General features: G+C 61.9%; 1 protein-coding gene across 1 annotated transcript in view; it reads right to left on the bottom strand.

Moving 5' to 3' along the window:
- Positions 1-1721: 1721 nt before the first annotated feature.
- The window catches only part of PEBP4 (phosphatidylethanolamine binding protein 4), a 39089-nt gene continuing 22540 nt past the window's right edge, over positions 1722-18270 (bottom strand). Inside the window, exons 3-5 of the mRNA XM_038160157.1 lie at positions 8824-8869; positions 7781-7897; positions 1722-2149 (exon numbers count right to left, since the gene is read on the bottom strand). Of these exons, the coding sequence (XP_038016085.1) occupies positions 2058-2149; positions 7781-7897; positions 8824-8869 (255 nt within the window). The 3' untranslated portion in view covers positions 1722-2057. The remainder of the gene's footprint in view (positions 2150-7780; positions 7898-8823; positions 8870-18270) is intronic.

Consider the following 18270-nt stretch of genomic DNA (forward strand, 5'->3'; position numbering starts at 1 on the left):
ATCCCATTCCATTCTCCATTCTCCATCCCATCCCATTTCCATTCCCATTCCCATCCCATCTCCATTCTCCATTCCCATCCCATCTCCATTCTCCATCCCATCCCATCCGTGTCACACAGGCCCGTGGATCACTCTGGCTCCCAGCGATCCCAACCCCAGCTCAGCTCGACCCGTCCCGTCCCCATTTAAACCCAGGGCTGATCATTTCCTAGAAGGACAAACATCCCGTTGCCTTTTCTCCACCAAAAATAACCACGGCAGCCACGGGGAGCCGCGGCAGGGAGGGGAGGCTGCTGGCGTTGGGCTGCAGGATGTCAGCCCAGCCGTGACCTCTCATTTACACCCGAGCCTCGCTCCCGCCTGCCCGGCCAATTACACCCTGCTCTGAGGGCAGGCAGAGAAAAAGGAGAAATCCAACTTTAGCAGACTTCCATGACACCTCGGTGTCATTTCCTCTGCTGCTAATCTTAGCCCCTGTGGCAGCGGGGTTCATGGTTTTTTTCCCTGGCTTGTGGTGTTACCCAGCTTCCTTTTCTTGTTGCTTTGCTTCCCGCCAGCTCCTGCGGCTTCACCCGGCCTCGTGCGCCCAGGGCAAGGCTGGATCCTGCTCCTGCATCCCCCCTGGACACCCCGACCCTTCCTGAGGGGACAGAGCTCTGCAGGACCCCGCTGTGATTCAGCCCCTCCGAGGCGAACAGCCACTTCCTGGAGGGAAAGTCCCAGCCAAGTTTAATCCCCCGGTGCAGAAATTCACATTTCACCCCCCAGGCAGGACTGAAATCCACATTTAACCCCACAGTGCAGGACTAAAATCCATGTTGAACATCCCAGGACTGAAATCCACATGTAACCCCACAGTGCAGGACTGAAATCCAGGTTGAACATCCCAGGACTGAAATCCAAGTTTAACCCCACAGTGCAGGACTGAAATCCAGGTTTAATATCCCAGGACTGAAATCCATGTTTAACCCCACAGTGCAGGACTGAAATCCATGTTCAAGCCCCCAGGCAGGACTGAAATCTGCTGTCACAGCCAGGGGCCCAGGGAAGGTGACCAGCAGGATGGCACAGAGATGTTTTTTGGGATCAGGTTGCTCTGCTCCAGGCCCAGGCACTGATGCAGAGCTGAGAGGCAGCAACCAGAGCATCACAACCCCTCTGAAGGATCCCAGGCCTCCCTGCCCAGCCCTGAGCGAGTCATTCCCTCGTGCCTCAGTTTCCCCTGCCTGCGGAATGTCCTGGGCTCCTGCTCTCCATGGTTTGTTCCAAGGGGAAAATTATTCCTGGCCATGGGCAGGACAGAGGTGGCTTTGTCACGGCGCAGACACCGGGGTGTGCTCCAAGGAGGAGCTGCAGGCGGGTGAATCTGAGCCTCGGAGAAAACTGAGTCTTAGATGAAAGCCTAATTAAGGAGCTAATTAAAGGGGAGGTCCGGCTAAGTGGCCAGTAGGCAGAGCTCTGCTGATTTATGCCTTTAATTTTGGTTTTGCTTTCCAAGAGAAACGGGCTAAGGGCAAAGGCAGGGCAGGGCCGGGGCAGTGCCCGGTTCCCAGGCGGTGCCACCAAGGGACCCCCGGACAGGCATCACCGTCCCTGTCCCCTCCTGGGTGACGAGGGTCTGGCTGGCCACCCCCTGCTCCCATTGCCCACGGGGGTCTGCTCATCCCACGCGGATCCCAAAAGGCCAGACTCACCCGGCACTGCCCCTGCCCCGCGCTCGCTGCCACCACAGAGCCCCGCGTGCTCCATCCGAATTTTATTCAGGAAGCTGCAGGCATCAAAGTCCCCAAAGTGCCAGGGGGACATGCAGGGGGTCAAGTCAGAAATGGGGTGAAGGGGGAGAAGGGAAGGTGCCAGAATTCCGGGGATAGCCAGGCGAGCTGGGACGCCTCCTGGCATGTTCCCCGGAGGGAAAGAGAACTTGGCTTTGGGAGGGAAGGGGCTGGGGCTGGGAGCAGGGTGGGTTCATCCTCACTGGCTCCTGGGGTCCCCTCTGCTCCAGGCAGAGGTGGCTCTGTGGTGTGGGGATGAGCAGGGCAAGGAAGGGACGGTCGGGGTTAATCCTTGTAGTTTTTGGTGAGGAACTGGGTCGAGGCCACAGGGTGGCCCAGATGAAAATCCTCCACGAAGTCCTTCAAGTCCCAGGTGCCTGGGGAGAGAGGAAAAGGGGGTGAGCAGGGCTGGAGGAGGGCTGGAGAGGGGAGCAGCCCTGAGCAGCTGCTGCTCTGCCCCAAACCACATCCTGCACACCCCAGGAGGCCCCAGGGACAGCGAGGAGTCACAGGGACCCCAGCTCTGAGCGTCCTGGGGGTACCGAGGCTCCTCTCGTGCCCCCTGACCTTTGCAGCAGATCTTCCTACGGCTTCTTACGAGCCCACCCCGGGGTGGCCCGGCTGGAAATCCCCCTGGGCATGTCACACCCCCGTCCCCCTCGGTGGCATTCACTGAGCTGCTGCTCCACAGGCTGCTGCAGCCGAGGGGGTTCCTCATTCCTCACCGTCCTCCCCCGCTGCCTGCCCTGGCCCCGGGATCCCGGAGCTCTGGGGGCAGCTTCTGCCGGATCTTCTGTGGTTTTTCCCTCGTAGGCAGCAGGGAAACTCTCTCCAGGTCGACAGGCAGGAAGGATTCCCTCATACCCGGCCCCTGTGGGGCAGAAATCCCCCTGTGCCCTGCCAGGGTCGGGCACCGAGCCTGCGTCTGGCTGGCGGCTGTGGGAGCATCCTGTCCCGACCGGGGGGGGCTTTCCCTGGCGCCCAAACAGCTCACGCTGCCCCTCCTTGCGGGCCACCGGGGAAAGGAGCCCGTTGTTTATCTCAAACCTGTCCTCTCCTCTTCCTGGCTGCTCTTGAATGTCACGCGGCGGCCTGGCAGCCTTTATCTGCTGCCACATCTCAGCCCCGACCGGAGCACAGCGGCCCCTTTGCTCTTGCAAAAGTGCTGAGCAAAACCTGAGCTGCCGCATCACCTCGGTGGGGTGGCGAAGGCCGGGGGAGCTGCTGCAGCTCCCACCTGCTCCCCACCTCGGGCTCAGAGCTCCAAAAAAAGCTCTGGAGATTCTCGAGGTGACGGCACCGCGCCCCGGAGCTGCGGGAGGCCGCGGCTGGGGCGCTCCAGGGCCAGGGAAGGAGCTCACAGGCTGCTCAGGAAGCACCCGCATCCCACATTCCGGCTGGGATGAGATGCTGGAACGCACCAGGCTGCCGCTGCAGGCTCCCAGCTGTCCCCTGCCACCCTCCGAGGACACAAACCAAGCCGAGAGCGAGGACAGTCCCAGTGTCCCGCACTGGGGTCACCGCCAGCCGGGACACAGAGCCACGAGCCCCCAATTCCACCTCGGCAGCAGGAGCGGCTCCCCACTCGGGGGGCTCAGCCCAGCCCCCTCCGTGCCGGGGGTCCCGGTGAAGGCGGCACCAGGGGAAGGAGCCTCGGGGGGGCCGCTCCCGCTGTGCCGGGTGGGTGCCTTTCATCCGGAGCCTTTCAAAGCGCCGGGAAAAGCCCACGGGAGAGCCGCCGGTGCCGCGCGGGGCCGGGGTGAGAGCGAGCCGCGGCACCCCCGACTCCCAGGGGGGCCGGAGCTGCCACTGATGTTCGCGGAGCCTCCGGAGAGGCGCGGATGAAAGGAGCCGGGGGAGGCAGAGCCTCGGGGGGCTGCAGGCGCCGGCCCCGGCCCTCGCCCCGCTCGTGGGGCCGGGGTTTTTCCTGACCTACTTTCCTACCTGCCCTGGCACCGGCTGTGCCCGGCCCGTCGGGCCACGGAAAGCCCCGGGGCAGCCGCGGGTGTGGCCAGGGGGGGATGCACCGGGGGGTGCCAGATTTGGGGCACCGGGTCCCCCTACAGCAAATCCAACCCCTCGGGCGCATCCCCAAAGCGGGTGCCCCATCCCGGCGCGACCCACTCCCTGCGCCGGCCATCCCAAATCACCCCAGCTGGCTCCCGAGGCCGGGGACTGTGAGTCACCGGGACCACGGAGCCGGGAAAGGAGCAGGGGGCCGGCCGGGGAGCCGAGGTCGCGGCGTCACCGTCCCCTCTCCCCGCCACAACAATACGGCGTTTCATCCGCGGCTTGGTCCGTTTTCAAGCTCATTTCCCAAAGGATTAAATCATCCCACTTGGCTCTTATCTGCACACCCGCCGGAGGAAGAGGAGTGCCCGCTGACACCCACACGTGCGCGGCCGCCTGAGCCCGGAGCACCCGATGGGGAAACTGAGGCACGAGGCAACCGCTGGGCTCGGGGAGCTCGGCATCCCTCTGGTCCCACAGGTTTCCCAGCGCTGCCGTTGTGTCCTGCCCACCCCCCAAAGGCCGGTCCCCTCCTCCCCCGGCCCCCCGGCTGTAATTTATCAGCCTCATCAGCGGCAGCGCTCTCCTGATGGGAGCCCTGATGCTCCTCTGCCAAGATTAATGATGTCCCAGCGGAGGTGGGCGGGAGGCCGGCAGCTGCTTTGGTCACCATTAAGTGACACCCGGGGACTCGGGCCGGCACCGCGCTCTCCCCGCAGCCCTTTGCCGCCTCCCGTCCCGGCCGCAGCCTTTCCCTCCCCGCCGGGGCCCAGTCCAACCCGATTTTCCAGCTGGGTGGATCGGATCGGAGGCGCACGAGGTCGGCTCATGAGTCAACGCCGCGGCCCCGATCCGGAGCTGGAGCTGGAGAGGGATGGAGCCACGGGCTGGCCGGGCTCATCCCCATCCCTGCTCCCCAAAAGACTTGTTGCTTCCCGGAGGCAAAATTTCTGGGAGGTAAAAAATCCATTCCCGGTTGTAAAACATCTTTCCAGGGCAGGAGGGGCTTTGGGAATGCGGGAGCACCTCCCCAGCTCGCCACAGCTGATGGGAAAAGGTGGAAGCAGAGGGATGAACTCAGGTGCAATTAAGCCTCAAGATTTTGTGCTAATTAAAGATCCCCCTCGATGAAAGCTGCGGGGGAGCTGTAATTGCCCAGCCCCGCAGCCCGGGTCTGGTGGGTGCCTGAATTCCCCCAGCTGAGGGATTTTCCGTGGATCGAGAGCCTGTGGTGGGCGCCGCCGCCTCGGGATGCGACGGCGGCTGTGACATTTCGCAGACCACAAATTATTATCTTGCATCTCCCCAAAACACAGCCACGGCTTGTAACACTCCTGGCTGCGAGGGAAGTGGGGTGAGTGGCAGGAAGAGCCGTGGGGACACCCCAAACGTCCCCACCTTCGGTACCGAGCGGGGACGGAGCCGGTGCTCGGTGACAATTTAGTGGCAAGGCCAAAAAGTGAAGTGAATCAGACTCCAGAGGACAAACCGAGGCTCTGAGTTATTTGCCCGAGGTCACACGGAACGGCTGGTGCTGGGATTGATCAGAAACGCTCACGGGGAAGGACCAGGGTGGTTTTTTTCCCGGGTGAAACAAGATTTTTGCTCGAGAGCCGCCCTGGAGAAACACCTCGGCTGTAAAGAGCTGATTTCCACATTGTCACGAGTGACAGGAGGACGTGTCCAGGTCCTGCAGCCCCTCCAGCACCCGACCTGTGCCCCTCAGCGCCATCCCAACCGGGACAGCCCCACGGCAGGCTGGAAATGTCCCCGCTGCCTCTGAGCTGCTGGCGCTGCACAGCCAGGCAAGGAGGGAGAAGGAACAGGGATTTGTTTTCCACGCTCGCCGTTGCCCCTCGCGTTTTGAATTCCCAGGGATCTTTTCCAGGAGCAGGGACAGGCGACGCGGGCAGGTCCTGCTTTAGTGCCCTCTTCTGGAGGCTCCGGCCGAGCTCCTGCCATCCCGCCTGGCACTGTCACCTCCCCGGGCTCGGCCGCGCTTGGCCTGGGACCTCGTCTGGCCTGGCCGCCTGAACAGATCCAACGCCAGGAGGGAATTTTTCTGGGAGCTGAACAGAAACGCTCTGGTGGGGTTCAGCTCTGCCGGGGGACGAGCTGCCAGAGGGAGCCATGCCCAGCACGGGGATGCAGCACCGGAGGCTGGACACATCCCGAGGCTGGGATGGGCCAGCGCCGCTCCCCGTGCCCGGCCAGGACACGTCCCTGTCCAGGGCTGGTGATGATGGGTGTCCCCAGCCTCGGTGAGACACAGATGTCGCTGTCACCAGACGCAGGACGGAGTGAAAACAGCAAGAAGGGGTTCATTTGAGGCCAAATAGGATGGGAAATTCTGAGCAAGGATGCAAACTGTGCCTGCGGCATCGCCGGGAGAACCTGCATCGCTTCTGCTGCAGGAGAGGAGCAAGGCAGAGCCCGGGCTGGCTCCTCATTCGTGATCCTTTGGGATTGGGGTCACCCCCTCCTTGTTCCCACCTTCTGCCAAAGGTGTCTGCTCCTCCTCCCCGTGCGCTGCCTGTGCCCCACCGAGCTGGAGGCACCAGCAGATCCATCGGCGCTCGTCCCACTGCCTCGGGGATGGATTCATTTAGAACCTTTGAGACGCCAAAATCTCATCCTTTGGCTGCTTTTAGGGCTCATTCCCTGGGAATAAAGATGATGGGCTGTCGGCGTCTGAATCCAGCAGCACCCCCCAGCCGGGCCCAGGATGTGATGCAGCAGTGAAATGGTTAAAAATAACCTTCAACCGACTCGTTAAACACGAGCCCCCGCCAGACCCCCACAGCTGCCTGACAAACGATGCTGAGGCACCGGATCCTGCGGAAAAATATCCAAAATATCCGCTGGGTCTTTCCCAGGAAGTGCGGGAAGGGCTGGGAAACGCAGATGGGGTGGGGACAGCGGCAGCTGGGGAATGCCCGGCCACCCCCGCCTGGGGGACAGCGAGTGCTGGGGGACCTCCCGCGGGGGTGACATCTGGGGGGCTGGAGCCGCACATCCTGCTAAAAAGAGGATTTATCTGGGAAAAGCTCCATGGTGGGTGTCTCTGCTTCCCTTCCCGGCTCCGGGATGCTGCGGTGGGAGTGTGGGGACAACACGGAGCCCCCTCCTCCCGGCAGGAACGAGGGGCTGGCAGGGGGGTGACATCGGCGGTGTCGTTAAGAAGCGGAGCTAATGAGCCAGAAAACAAAGCCAAGGGCAGGGACGACCCGCAGCGAGACTCGCGGCCACGGGATAGCAGCAGGGCTCGGTGCCGGGGAAGGGCCAGGGGCTGTCCGAGAGCCCCCCGGGGCCAGCCCCCGCGCCGGGCCGGGGCTGTGGGTGCCCAGGCGCGGGGTGAGTCAGGCAGCGCAGCCCAGACACACCGACCTGACCTGCCCGTCGAGCCCTGCTCATGTGGTCCCAGCTGGGAAAGTTTTGAAATTTCCCTTGTGGAGGCCACGTGAGGCACAGAGCCCCGAGCTCCGGGCAGGGCAGGGGGGAGCCCACGCCTGGCACCGGGCAGGACGGATCCCTGCCCATCCCCGGCTCCCGGGATGGAGCAGCACGAACGGTTCCCTCGGCATTTTGGGGGGCTCGGCCGCTCCATCCCTTCCGTGAAAGGTTTTGGGAGGAGCTGGGAGTTGGCGGGCGTTGTGTCAGCCCGGTTTGAGCAATCCTTGCTAAACCTTCTCCGCGGCTGATCCTTATCCGCCCGCTCCGAGGTGCCGCTGATGCAACTCCCGCGGCTGGGGCTGGGGGGGATGTGCCAGCAAGGGCTGCATTTCACAGCCCACATCTCTCCCTGCTTCCGATCCCGCTAGCCAGGCCGTTACCAGACGTTTTCCAAGGGTTTCCGCTGCCTGGCAAGGATTTAACACCTCACCCACGTCCCCTGTGAGGATCCCTCTGCACCGAGCGGGCATCCCCAGCCTGCGGCATTGCCCGCAGCCCTGGAACAGTCCCTCGGGGCGGGGAGCGAGGGCACGGCGGGTCCTTACCCAGCGATTGCTGCTCCTCGGAGCTCAGGGAGATGGTCTGGTGCTGCGGCTGCCGGTACAGGCGGAACTGGTAGCGGTGGTAGCCGCTGTAGCGCGAGGGTTTGGGCCGGCTGTAATCTGGGACGCAGGAGAGAAGGGTGAGCGTCCCTCTGAGCTGAGACTCCCACCAGAACCAGCTATCCACCACCCTCCTCCCGGCTGGGAGCAGCTCTTCCACGCAGCTCCCTGCGCTGGGACCCCTCAGACGGATCAGCTCAGGTGTTCCACCCCGACCCCTCCTCACCACATCCATCCCCCTTCCCATGCCTGCACCCTCCCTGCCGGCTGCAGCCTCCCCTGGGCAGGGGGACAAAGCTGAGACCCCCCCAGCCCCCACCAGGGCACGGCCTGCACCCCTTGGGCTGCCCCGGGGGGTTTTGGGGTCCACGCTGTGCTCCGGGCTGGGGGCGAGCAGGGCACAGCTGCCCAGATGTGTGGCTGCAGCTGGCTCAGGGCATGTCCGGCTGCTGAGGACAGAGGTTGTCCCTGGCAAAGGGACACCCGTGGGATGCACAGCACAGCCACCCCACCAGGGACAGGAGGAGGTGACGCCAAGGGACAAGGGGCTGAAGCTCCACCAGGACTCAGTCACCTGCAGCCAGGTGAGCCCCCAGCCCCTCTCCCCTGGGGTGTGACCTCCCCGAGCCACGTCTGGCCCCATTTGGAACCGAAAGTCTTTGTTCCTGCAACATCACAGGAGTTGTTGGGATTCACCCACTTTTATCTTGTGTTTTTCTTTTGGGTTTTATCCCTCCCCCCTCTTTTTACACTGGTTTGGAGCCTTTCCAGCTGCTGGGGAGTTTTTAAACCACTTTTGACTCTAGAAAAAATAAGAGAAAAAAGTGGCTCCTATTTCAGACCGTGCCCAGCTGTGCCCTAGGGAGCTCCTTGTGTCCCCCCTTGTGTCCCTCGCTCGTGTCCTGGTGTGCCCACCCCGGCAGCACTGCCACCCCCTTGTCCCAGCTGGCTGAGACCCCATCCCCTCACTTGGGGTCTGCACTCACCTGTCAGGACCTTCCCTTTGATCTTCCCAACCCTCAGATCCGAGCCCTGGAAGGACAAAAAGAGGGAGTTTGGTGAAACTGGCATCCTCGGGAGAATCACACGGGGGCAGGGACCCCTCCTGTCCCCACAGCTGTGCCCACCTCCCCGGGGATCCATTTCCCAGCATTTTGTGTGTTGGCCTGGTGAAGATCATTCATCATTTCCTTGTAAAGAGAATTCTCTTCAGGTGGGTGGGAGGGAGCGTGCCAGGGCTTTTCTTTGGCTCGTTGGGATTTAGGGGCTCGAGCCACGATGCCCTGACACAGGTGACACTTCTGTCCCCTGCACACAGAGACTGTTCACAGTCTGGAGATCCAGGCCGGGGATCCAGGCTGTGGCACCCGGGAAAGCCACAGTAATTCTGTGAAAAGCCTGGGTGCTGCTCGGCACCCCGGCATCTGGGAGAGCTGGCCCATTCCAGGTGGGATTGGGATGATTTCCAGCAGCATTCCCACGGCAAAGCTTTGGCTTTGCTCTCAACGACCTCCTGCTCACAGAGCTTGTCCCACTGGAGGCTCGGCTCTCCATCCCCATCCTGGGATGCTTCCCGGGAGCAGGGAGCCTTTCCTGGGACACCGAGCGTCCTGTGGGGACTGTGTGGGAGACAAAGGGACAACACCGGGAGCTGCATCCACATCCTGGCCCTGCACATCCCACCTCACCCCTGACCTGCTGTGCTATTCCCGGCCATTCCCAACCTCCCAGCGCTCGTAAATCCTCTCCTACAGCACCCGTTATTCCAGTCCTGCCCACACACGCTCCTCTGCCAGGCCTCCTCCGTCCTAACCTGCCCTGGGAGTTATTATCCCAAAAAAAAGATGCCTCAGATAACTCCCAGCAAAAGTGCACGTGGGGAGCGGGGTTCGGTGCCTCGGCTCCCCGCCCTCAAAGCTTCCCTCTCCCTCCGCAGGAAACTGCTGTGCACTGACTCACGGCCGGTGACAGCCTCCTGCCAGCCGCCCCTGGCACACCAAAGGTCACCGCGGAGCCAGGAGCTCCCTCAGAGCCTCGGATTTCGGCTCCCCGACCCCGGCTCGCCACCTTGGCAGCTGTAGCTGCAATGTCCCGGTGACAGGGAGGCGACGAGGGAGGGCCCGGGCAGGGCCGGGGGCCTGGGATCGCAGCGGGAGGGGGAGGCGCAGCGCAGGATGTGAGGAGGGAACACCAGGGGGGTGTGGAGGGGACACACGGGGCCGTGGGGCTGCTGTGGCCCTGCCCAGATGTGCAAACCCGCGCTATCCAGATGTGCAAACCCGCACTATCCAGATGTGCAAACCCGCGCCATCCAGATGTGCAAACCCGCGCTATCCAGATGTGCAAACCCGCGCTATCCAGATGTGCAAACCGGCACTATCCAGATGTGCAAACCCGCGCCATCCAGATGTGCAAACCCGCGCTATCCAGCTGCGCACACCGGCTCCGCGCAGATGCTCGGCAGCGCCCATCCAGATGTGCCCCGCCAGCCCACCCACACGGGCTCGCCCCTCCTCCGCCCAGATGTGCACACGTGCCCGAGCCCTCCAGCTGTGCCTGCTCGCCCAGATGTGTCTCTGCCCGGCGGGGGGAAGCTGCCGGCGCATCCCGAGCCCGTCCCGAGCCCGTCCCGAGCTCGCCGTGGCCGGGCCGGCTGCCAGCCGCAGCTCTTCAAAGGCACGGGCTGCGGGTTTCTCTCCGCTCCCGGCAGGAACGCTCCCGTGCGGGGACCGCGCTGCTATTCCTGGCTTTGCCAGGGGCTTATCGGGCCGGGCCGGGCCTCCTCCCCGCCTCCCTGCCCGCTGATGTGGGCTGCCTGCTCGGCCCGAGGTGCTGCGGGTTCCTCGCTAGCCCCGGGCATGGGAGAGTCAAAGAATAAAACTCCTTTTTAAGAGGCAAGAACAGGAAGAGGGCGGGAGGGAGAAAGTCGGGATGAGCGCTCCAAACCCTGCCTGCCTATTTTTTTTTCTTTTTTTTTCTTTAATAGTAAACAGCCATCCCGAGAGCAAGGAGCAAGCTCTGGGCACGGCTGCGGAGATACGGGGGGGATTGGAGAGGTGGGGTGTGACGCCCTGTGACAGTTTCTCCTCGTTTTTTGCTCAGGGAATGGTTTGTCGGAGGAACAACCCCCCCTCCAGCCCTTTCCCCCTCCGCTGACACGCCGGTGAGGGCGAGGGGTGCATCACACTCCGGCAGCTCCCAAAGATCCCTGCCACGAGCCGAGCTAATGGACACTGATGAGCCGCCGCGTTTATTAATGCCCTTTTATGAGAGCATTAATAGTTCCTAATGACACCATTTGAGCTTCCCAGCCTTTTATCTCCTCTTTCTCTCTTTCCCCTGCCGAGGACACGGTGTAGGAGGTGGAATTAGATATTCCCACCCTCCGGTCTGTGGCGGGCGGTGTCGAGAGCTGGCGGGGCACGGGATGCTCGTGCGGAGACCGGGGAAGGCTGAAAAATCTGTGCCACACAGCTCGAGCGCCGGGAGCTGCTCTCCGCGGTCTTTTCCTCGGCCAAAGGAGTGGGGAATTTTATCCCTGTCATTTCTGGTGCCCCGGGCACCGAGCGACGCTCCCTGGGAGCTCACGGGCAGCCCTCGCTGCTGCCTGCACGTCGCAGCCGAGGGAGGGGGGAATAAATAAATAAACACAAATAAATTAAAGGCAGTGAGTCACCTTGTGTTTTCCTCTTGATCTTTTTGTTTTCCTTTCACCCCCTTCCCTTTCTTCCCCCTCTCCAGAACGTGTCTGATCCCATCGGAGAGGAGGGGAAAGGGATGGGTGGCGAGCTCTCGCCAGCGATTCGCCCGGGCGAGGACGGAGGGTTTATGGAAAGTGGGTGTGGGAATCGGCACAATCGCTGGCAGGGGACCAGGACAAACAGATGACGGATGGGACCCGGGGAAGTGCAGCCGAGCAGGGCTGGGCTGCTCCTGCCTCGCCGGGAGCGCGTCCCGAGCCGGCCCCGGGGACCTGGGGACACCGGGGGGCTCAGCCAGGTGCGGGGGCTGCATCCCATGGGATGGGATGAACCGACAATTATCCCAGGGGGAAGCTGATCCCAAACACCCGGGGTTCCTCCCGCACTGCTCCTCACGAGCAGGAGTTCGACGGGGCTGAGCGGCTTCAAAGCCGGCCCAGCGGGAGCCCAGATTTGTTCTCCTCAGTTCCTGTGATCTTTGGAATGAGGTCAGGATGGAGGAATTGGCTCAGCGAGCGCAGAGGAGCATCCCGGGAAAGGTAGAGCCGCTGGGATGGCAACCCAGCTTCCCTGCGAGGCTAGAACGGGGAATAAAAGGATGAGATGCTAATTGCAGGTGGATCTGGAGCTGTTCCACCGTGTCCTTGCAGAGGAAGGTGAAGGTTTTGGGGTTTCCTCCTCCCCACCAAAGCCAGCAGATGAGGGGAGGACCACTCCTCCCCCAGCTCCCAGAAACATCCAGGCTCGTCCTGCTTTCCAACACAAAGCATGTGAGCGAGGAGCCGATCCAAGAGGAACTCTCCTCCCATTATCCCCGCACTCAGGGAGGCCAGGAGAGAGCAGGGCAGGGCCCGGCCAGCTCCCAGCGCTCCCAAACTCCGGCATTTCCCAGCTCAGCCGCCTGTGTGAGCAGCAGCTCGCTTCCAGGGGGACCCTGCTGCTGGATCTGGGGCATGGGATGCTCCCAAAGGGCTCCGGCTCACCCACGCCGCCCCGACCCTCTCGCTCCGAGCCCAGCCTTGCTTTTCCCGTCAGCGTCAAGCCGGGCTTTGGTGCCTGAAGGAGCCTGTCAGCCCCGACCCTGCGAGTCCTTTTGTGATGAGAAATGTCACATCCCATTATGCCAGCCCTGCCGTGCCGCTGGATTGTCGTGGGCTCTCCGTCGGGAGAGAAACTGGGAGAAAGAGGAAAAAAATACAGAGAAACACAGAAATGGTTTTCGTGCAAGAACCAGGGTGGGAGAGCCACCTTCCAGCCAGGATGGGAAAGGTTTCGTCGGGAATGGCCCCTCCTGGCTGCTCTGTTACTCCAAAAGTGTTTCGACAGCATTCCCGGGGCTGGGACGAGACCCCAGAGAGGTTGGATCCCATCACACCCCAGTTCCAGAGAAACCTCCCCTTCCTGCTGGAGCCAGCCCAGCTTTCCCAGCCCCAAACCCTCTCCCGAGCCTCCTGCTCTGGTGCTTCCCCGCAGCCCCAGTTCCTGGATCCTGGGATGACTCAGGGCCCTGGCTTTGTGCTCCGAGCCGGTCTCGCTCTCCAGGCACGGCTGCAGACGTGGCCAGGCCACCCTGGGCCTGAGGCAGGAATGATTCCCAGAATTTCCCTGCACCCCACAGCTCCATCCAAACTTCCCACCTGGATCCTCAGTGCCCAGCTGTTTGCTCTGTAAGGAACAGGAGTCAATCCTCTCTCCAGACCTCCTGCTCCTCTCACAGGCTCCAGGGATGTCCAGCCCAGCCCTGTGGTCCCCAAGGAGGGTGGGATGCATGGAATCACCCATCTCCAGCTGCCAAGCCCCTCACCCAGAGCCCATTGTTTTCATTCATTACATTTTATGTTCATGGAATTTCACCATTCCAAGTGATATTTGACTTGTTCCCTCTCAGTCTGCACCTGAAAAATTGACAAACCAACGTGGTCTGAGCCACATCCGGGCAGAAAAAGAGTGGAGAAGGCACTTCTCCTTCTGCAGGGAACTTCTTTGCAGGGCAGAATAAGAACCCCAGGAAAGCTAAACCTGGGCGGGTTGGATTTGTCTGAGGGCTGACACAACCACAAGCACCAGCACAGGGTGATCTTAACCCCAAAATCATGTCAGGACACCCCGTCCCAGCCGGCACTGACCGACACTCACTGCACACCCTCACCCCCAAAAATCCTCTGGGGCTCATCACAGCTCCTGAGAAAATTTGCTGAGGGTCCCCAGGGAGCAGGAGGGGTCCCACTGTCACCCTTGGGAGGCTCAGGCTGGAGCAGGCCCAGGAATGTCACCTCTCCAGCATGGATCTGAAGAGCCTCTCCCACTTTTCCAGGGTCTGAACTCCAAGGATTTACCCCTACAGCCCTTAGGATCCTTAGGCAGCTCTTGGCACGTTTTTCTAGCTCATGATACGTGGGGAAGGCGACCATAAAAATATATTAAAAAATAAATATCGGGCACGGTTGTAATTTAAATGCAGCTTTGTCTGATCCACCCTAACGCCGCAGGGGAGGACGTGCCACGGGTTATTAACTGAGCAAAATAAACATAAATCACCTCTGTGCCTGGCTTCTGCAAGGTTTTCTTCATCTAGAAATAAAACCCTGCGCTCCAGAACCCGAACCATCCCTGTCAGGGGCCTTCCCAGGCTCCTGCCTCCCTGCTGGCAGCCCCAGGATGGCATTCCCAGCGCCAGCATCTCCCTGTGCACCGAGGGAGGCTCTGCCGGGTGCATTTCCAGCCGCAGACAGATCCTGCCCGGCTCAGGCGCAGCTGGCACGGCTGCTGGGCCCATCTGCACCTCTCCTGCAGGCTCTAGGTGAGGGGTCTGAGCGGGGCGGAGGCTGTGATGACACCGGGAGGGTTTTGAAACCTCAGACAAAACATTTGTGTTGGAAAAGGAGAGGGATGTCGTTGTTTTGTTATTTTTTATAAAACACCTGCAGGATTGTGGAGGCAGCCGGGGGTGAGAATGGGATGCAGGATGCTGGGCTGCCTTCCCAAAGTGCAGCAGAGCTGCTGTGGGAGGGCACGGGAGACGTGCCTGTGCCAGGACACTCCTGGCGTGGTTGGAACGCTGGATCTGGGAGTCGAGGCCGCTGGCTTTGCCAAGAAACCTCATGCAGGAGTTTCCCTGCTGCCCCCTCCTCTGCACCCCTGCAGGGAAGAACCAGGGGCTTCTGAAGAGAGAAAGTTGAGGGAGATGGAGGCTGAACAAAATCAAAGTTGAATAAAATGAAGGCTGAACAAACGACGGCCGAATAAAATGATGGTGGAATAGAGGGGAAGTTGAATGAAATGATGGTTGAACAAATGATGGTGGAATAGAAGGGAAGTTGAGTAAAATGATGGTTGAACAAATGATGGTGGAATAGAAGGGAAGTTGAACGAAATGATGGTTGAACAAATGATGGTGGCACCAGGTTGTGGAGAGGGTTGTGCACTCCCTGCTTGCCAGGCTCTGGACCCCGGGGGATTGGGGGGTGGCTGCACCCCAAAGCCCCTGCTGGCGTCCCGCACGGTCACACCCCGGCTCCCGCTGCTGTAAATCCGGGATGATAAACGAGGGATGCGATTGCTAAGAACAACAGGGCTGTTGATAGCAACCCCAGGGGTGTGTTAGGAAGCTGCCTGCATGCCGGGCTCGGCGCTGGCTGCCTTTAACAGCCCCACGGTGTCGCAATTCCGGGCGAGCTCCCGGCGGAGCTGGCTGCTGGATGAATCACCCTGACCCGCTGGCCCGGGGCTGGCCCGGCCAGGGGAGGGCTGGGGTGGGATTTGTCCGGCTCAGGATCCGGCCAGGAGCCCCCTGGAGCATCCTCCACCTCCTCAGTGGCACGCTGCTCTGCTGGCATGGGAATTGGTGCTGGATTTGGAGGAGGAGGAGGAGGAGGGGATGAGGATGGCTCAGGCACAAAGAGAAGGGCACTTTGTGCCCCTCGCTGTGATGGTGGCACTGCTCAAAGGCCACTTGTGACACCCGGGTGTGACCACGCCTGCACTTGGTGCCCTGGGCTTTGTCACCAGCCCCGTCCTTCCCAGGAGCTCCACCAGGACCTCCCTTCATCCACCCCGTGGATTTGGGCTCCCTCGGTGCTCCCCCGTCACCCCCAGCTCTGATGGGACACCCCCAAAATGCCACAAGAGCTCCCGAGAAAGGCGAGCTGCGCGAGGTCTCCACAAAGCCCCTGAGACTGCAGCAGGAGGAACAAGCCTGACCTGGCCAGAAAGAAGGGCAGGGTAGGACTGGGAAGGTCTTTTCCACCCCATTCCTTGAGAGTGGAAAACTCGCTCGCCCTGCGTGCGTGTGGCTTTAAGATGAGTTTGCTTTTCCAGCAGCAGATTTCCGGAGGATTCTTGGAGAAACACCAAATTTTGCCTAATTCAGTCATTTAAAGGCCCGTAGCCCGAATTCTGTGCGGATGAGAGCGGAGCCTGCACCGGAACCTTCCCTTGGGATGCAGCCCCGGGGAGGCTCTGCTGCTGTGTCACCTTTGGGGACCGGGATGGTTTCCTGGGGTGGCTGGAAACATTCCCGGTGCTGCCACCAGCCAGGCTGTGGTCACCAGCAATAACCACGGCCGTGGGGCACGAGGGCCTCACCTCTGAGCCACACATCCCTCTGCCAGGCACAGCCAGGCTGGAATCCCAGAATGGTTTGGTGGGAAGGGATTTAAACCCACCCAGTGGCACCCCTGCCATGCCTAGAGACACCTCCCAGTGTCCCAGGGGGCTCCAGCCTGGCCTCGGACACTTCAGGGATCCAGGGGCAGCCCCAGCTGCTCTGGGAATTCCAACGCAGCCCCTCCCCACCCTCCCAGCCAGGAATTCCCAATTCCCAGTCTCCCATCCATCCCTGCCCTCGGGCAGTGGAAGCCATTCCCTGGGTCCTGTCCCTCCATGCCTTGTCCCCAGTCCCTCTCCAGCTCTCCTGGAGCCCCTTCAGGCCCTGGAAGGGGCTCTGAGCTCTCCCTGGAGCCGTCTCCTCTCCAGGGGAACATTCCCGGGCCTGGCTGCAGAGCAGAGGGGCTCCAGCCCCGAGCAGCTCCGTGTTCTCCTCTGGGCCCATCCCAGCTGCTCTGTGTCCTTGTGATGTTGGGGACCCTGAGGTGCAGGTGGGGGGTCCCAGAGCGGGGCAGAGGGGGAAGAATCCCCTCCCTGCACTTTCTGGCCGTGCTGGGGCGATTCTGGGGCTTGCACCCAGCCGTGACCACCAACAGATCTCGCTGGGGTTCAGCGTCTGACCCCATCCCTCCCCAGATCCCACACAGACACCAAATCCCACCCCACAGCCGGCCGGGGGGGCTGCCGGGGGTCCGGGGGTGCTCTCACACACCGCAAAGCCCTCCCCTGCACATTCCTCCTCCCTGGGGTGTCTGATCCCCGTCCCGGGCACCTTCCCGGGCGCGGGGGTGGATCAAAGCCCGCGCGTGCCAGTCCTGCTCCCGCTCTGGGCCAATTTGGCTATTTCTGCTCCCCTAATCTGATGGGAGCGGGAGCTTGGGCTTGGGGGGGGGCTAATTTATTCCTCTGACGGTTTTTTGGGGTGTTTTTGTGTTGTTTTCTTTTTTTTTTTTGCTTTTCACTTCCGCTGGCCAAAAAATTCAAATTTCTCCCTTTCGCCCCCGGTGACGACAGCCCCGGCCGGGAGGGGACGGCGCTGCCCGGGCCCCGCCAGCGCATCCGGGCGGGCTCGGCCTCGCCGCTCCCCCCAAAACCCCCCCACGCCGCTTCCTGACGGCTGGAATTGGCAGCGCTCGGAGGGAGAGTCCAGAGCTGCCCTTGGGACGGGAGGAACGCCAGGCGGAAACTCTCCGGGCAGCACAAGCTCTCCTGGCTTTTCCCTCCCGCCTGGGATGCGCTCGGGGAGCGGCCGCTCGGGCAGGATGGGATGCTCGGGAGCGCTTTGCGCGCATTTGGATAACGAAGATGAGCCAAACGCGCCTTCATTCGCAGCTTTTCGGCTGCTGAGCATCCCACGGCCCGCAGGTTCTTGGCAGAGCCGCAGAGGAGCTGCTGATCCCCCCCAGAAATACAACGGCAGCAGCAGGAGGAGGACGAGGGGTTAACGGCAGCGCGGCTGCCGCTCTCGCCTGCCAAGAGCCGCTCCGGCGGTGCCACGGACTTCCCTTTCTTCCATAAAAGTCCTCCGGATCCGGGCTCCCGTGGGATGCTCGGGGAGGGGGCTGAGCCGCCCTACCTGGGGCGCGTGCAAGCGCCGGGGGCTGTTTGTGCAGCGCCTCCCAAAAAACCCAAAAACCCAAACCACCTCGGGAGCCGGGAGCCAGCGCTCGCCCCGCTCCCTGCCCCGGCTCGGGCTCCGCCGAGGGGAAAACTTTTTTCTTTCTTTTTTTTTTTTTTTTTTTTTTTTCCCCTTTTTTAAACGTATTTTGGGGGCGGGAAAGCGCGAGGCGGCCCCGCTCCAGCCGAGCTGGGAAGGGATGTGGGGAAAAAAACCGGGAAGGGATGGCCGGGCTGGGGCAGCACGTGCTGCTCCTCACGGAGTTCCAGCAGCGCTCCAGCAGCCCTGCTCCCCCCCAGGAGACCCGGAGCTCCTTCCCCGCGGGGGTGGAAAGGCGCTGGAGAGGCTGGGGGGAAGCAGGGAGAGGACAAACACGAGGGGTGTCCCCCCGTGGAGCCTCCTCCTGCTCCATCCCCTTCCCAAACCGAGCTTGGCCCTCCCAGCACCCCATAACAGCCCCCCCGCTCCAGCCCTGATTATTTTGGGATGCCTGAGGATGGTGGTGCAAA

Source organism: Motacilla alba, chromosome 22 (assembly GCF_015832195.1).
Source record: "Motacilla alba alba isolate MOTALB_02 chromosome 22, Motacilla_alba_V1.0_pri, whole genome shotgun sequence".
In the NCBI taxonomy this organism is placed as follows: Eukaryota; Metazoa; Chordata; class Aves; order Passeriformes; family Motacillidae; genus Motacilla; species Motacilla alba.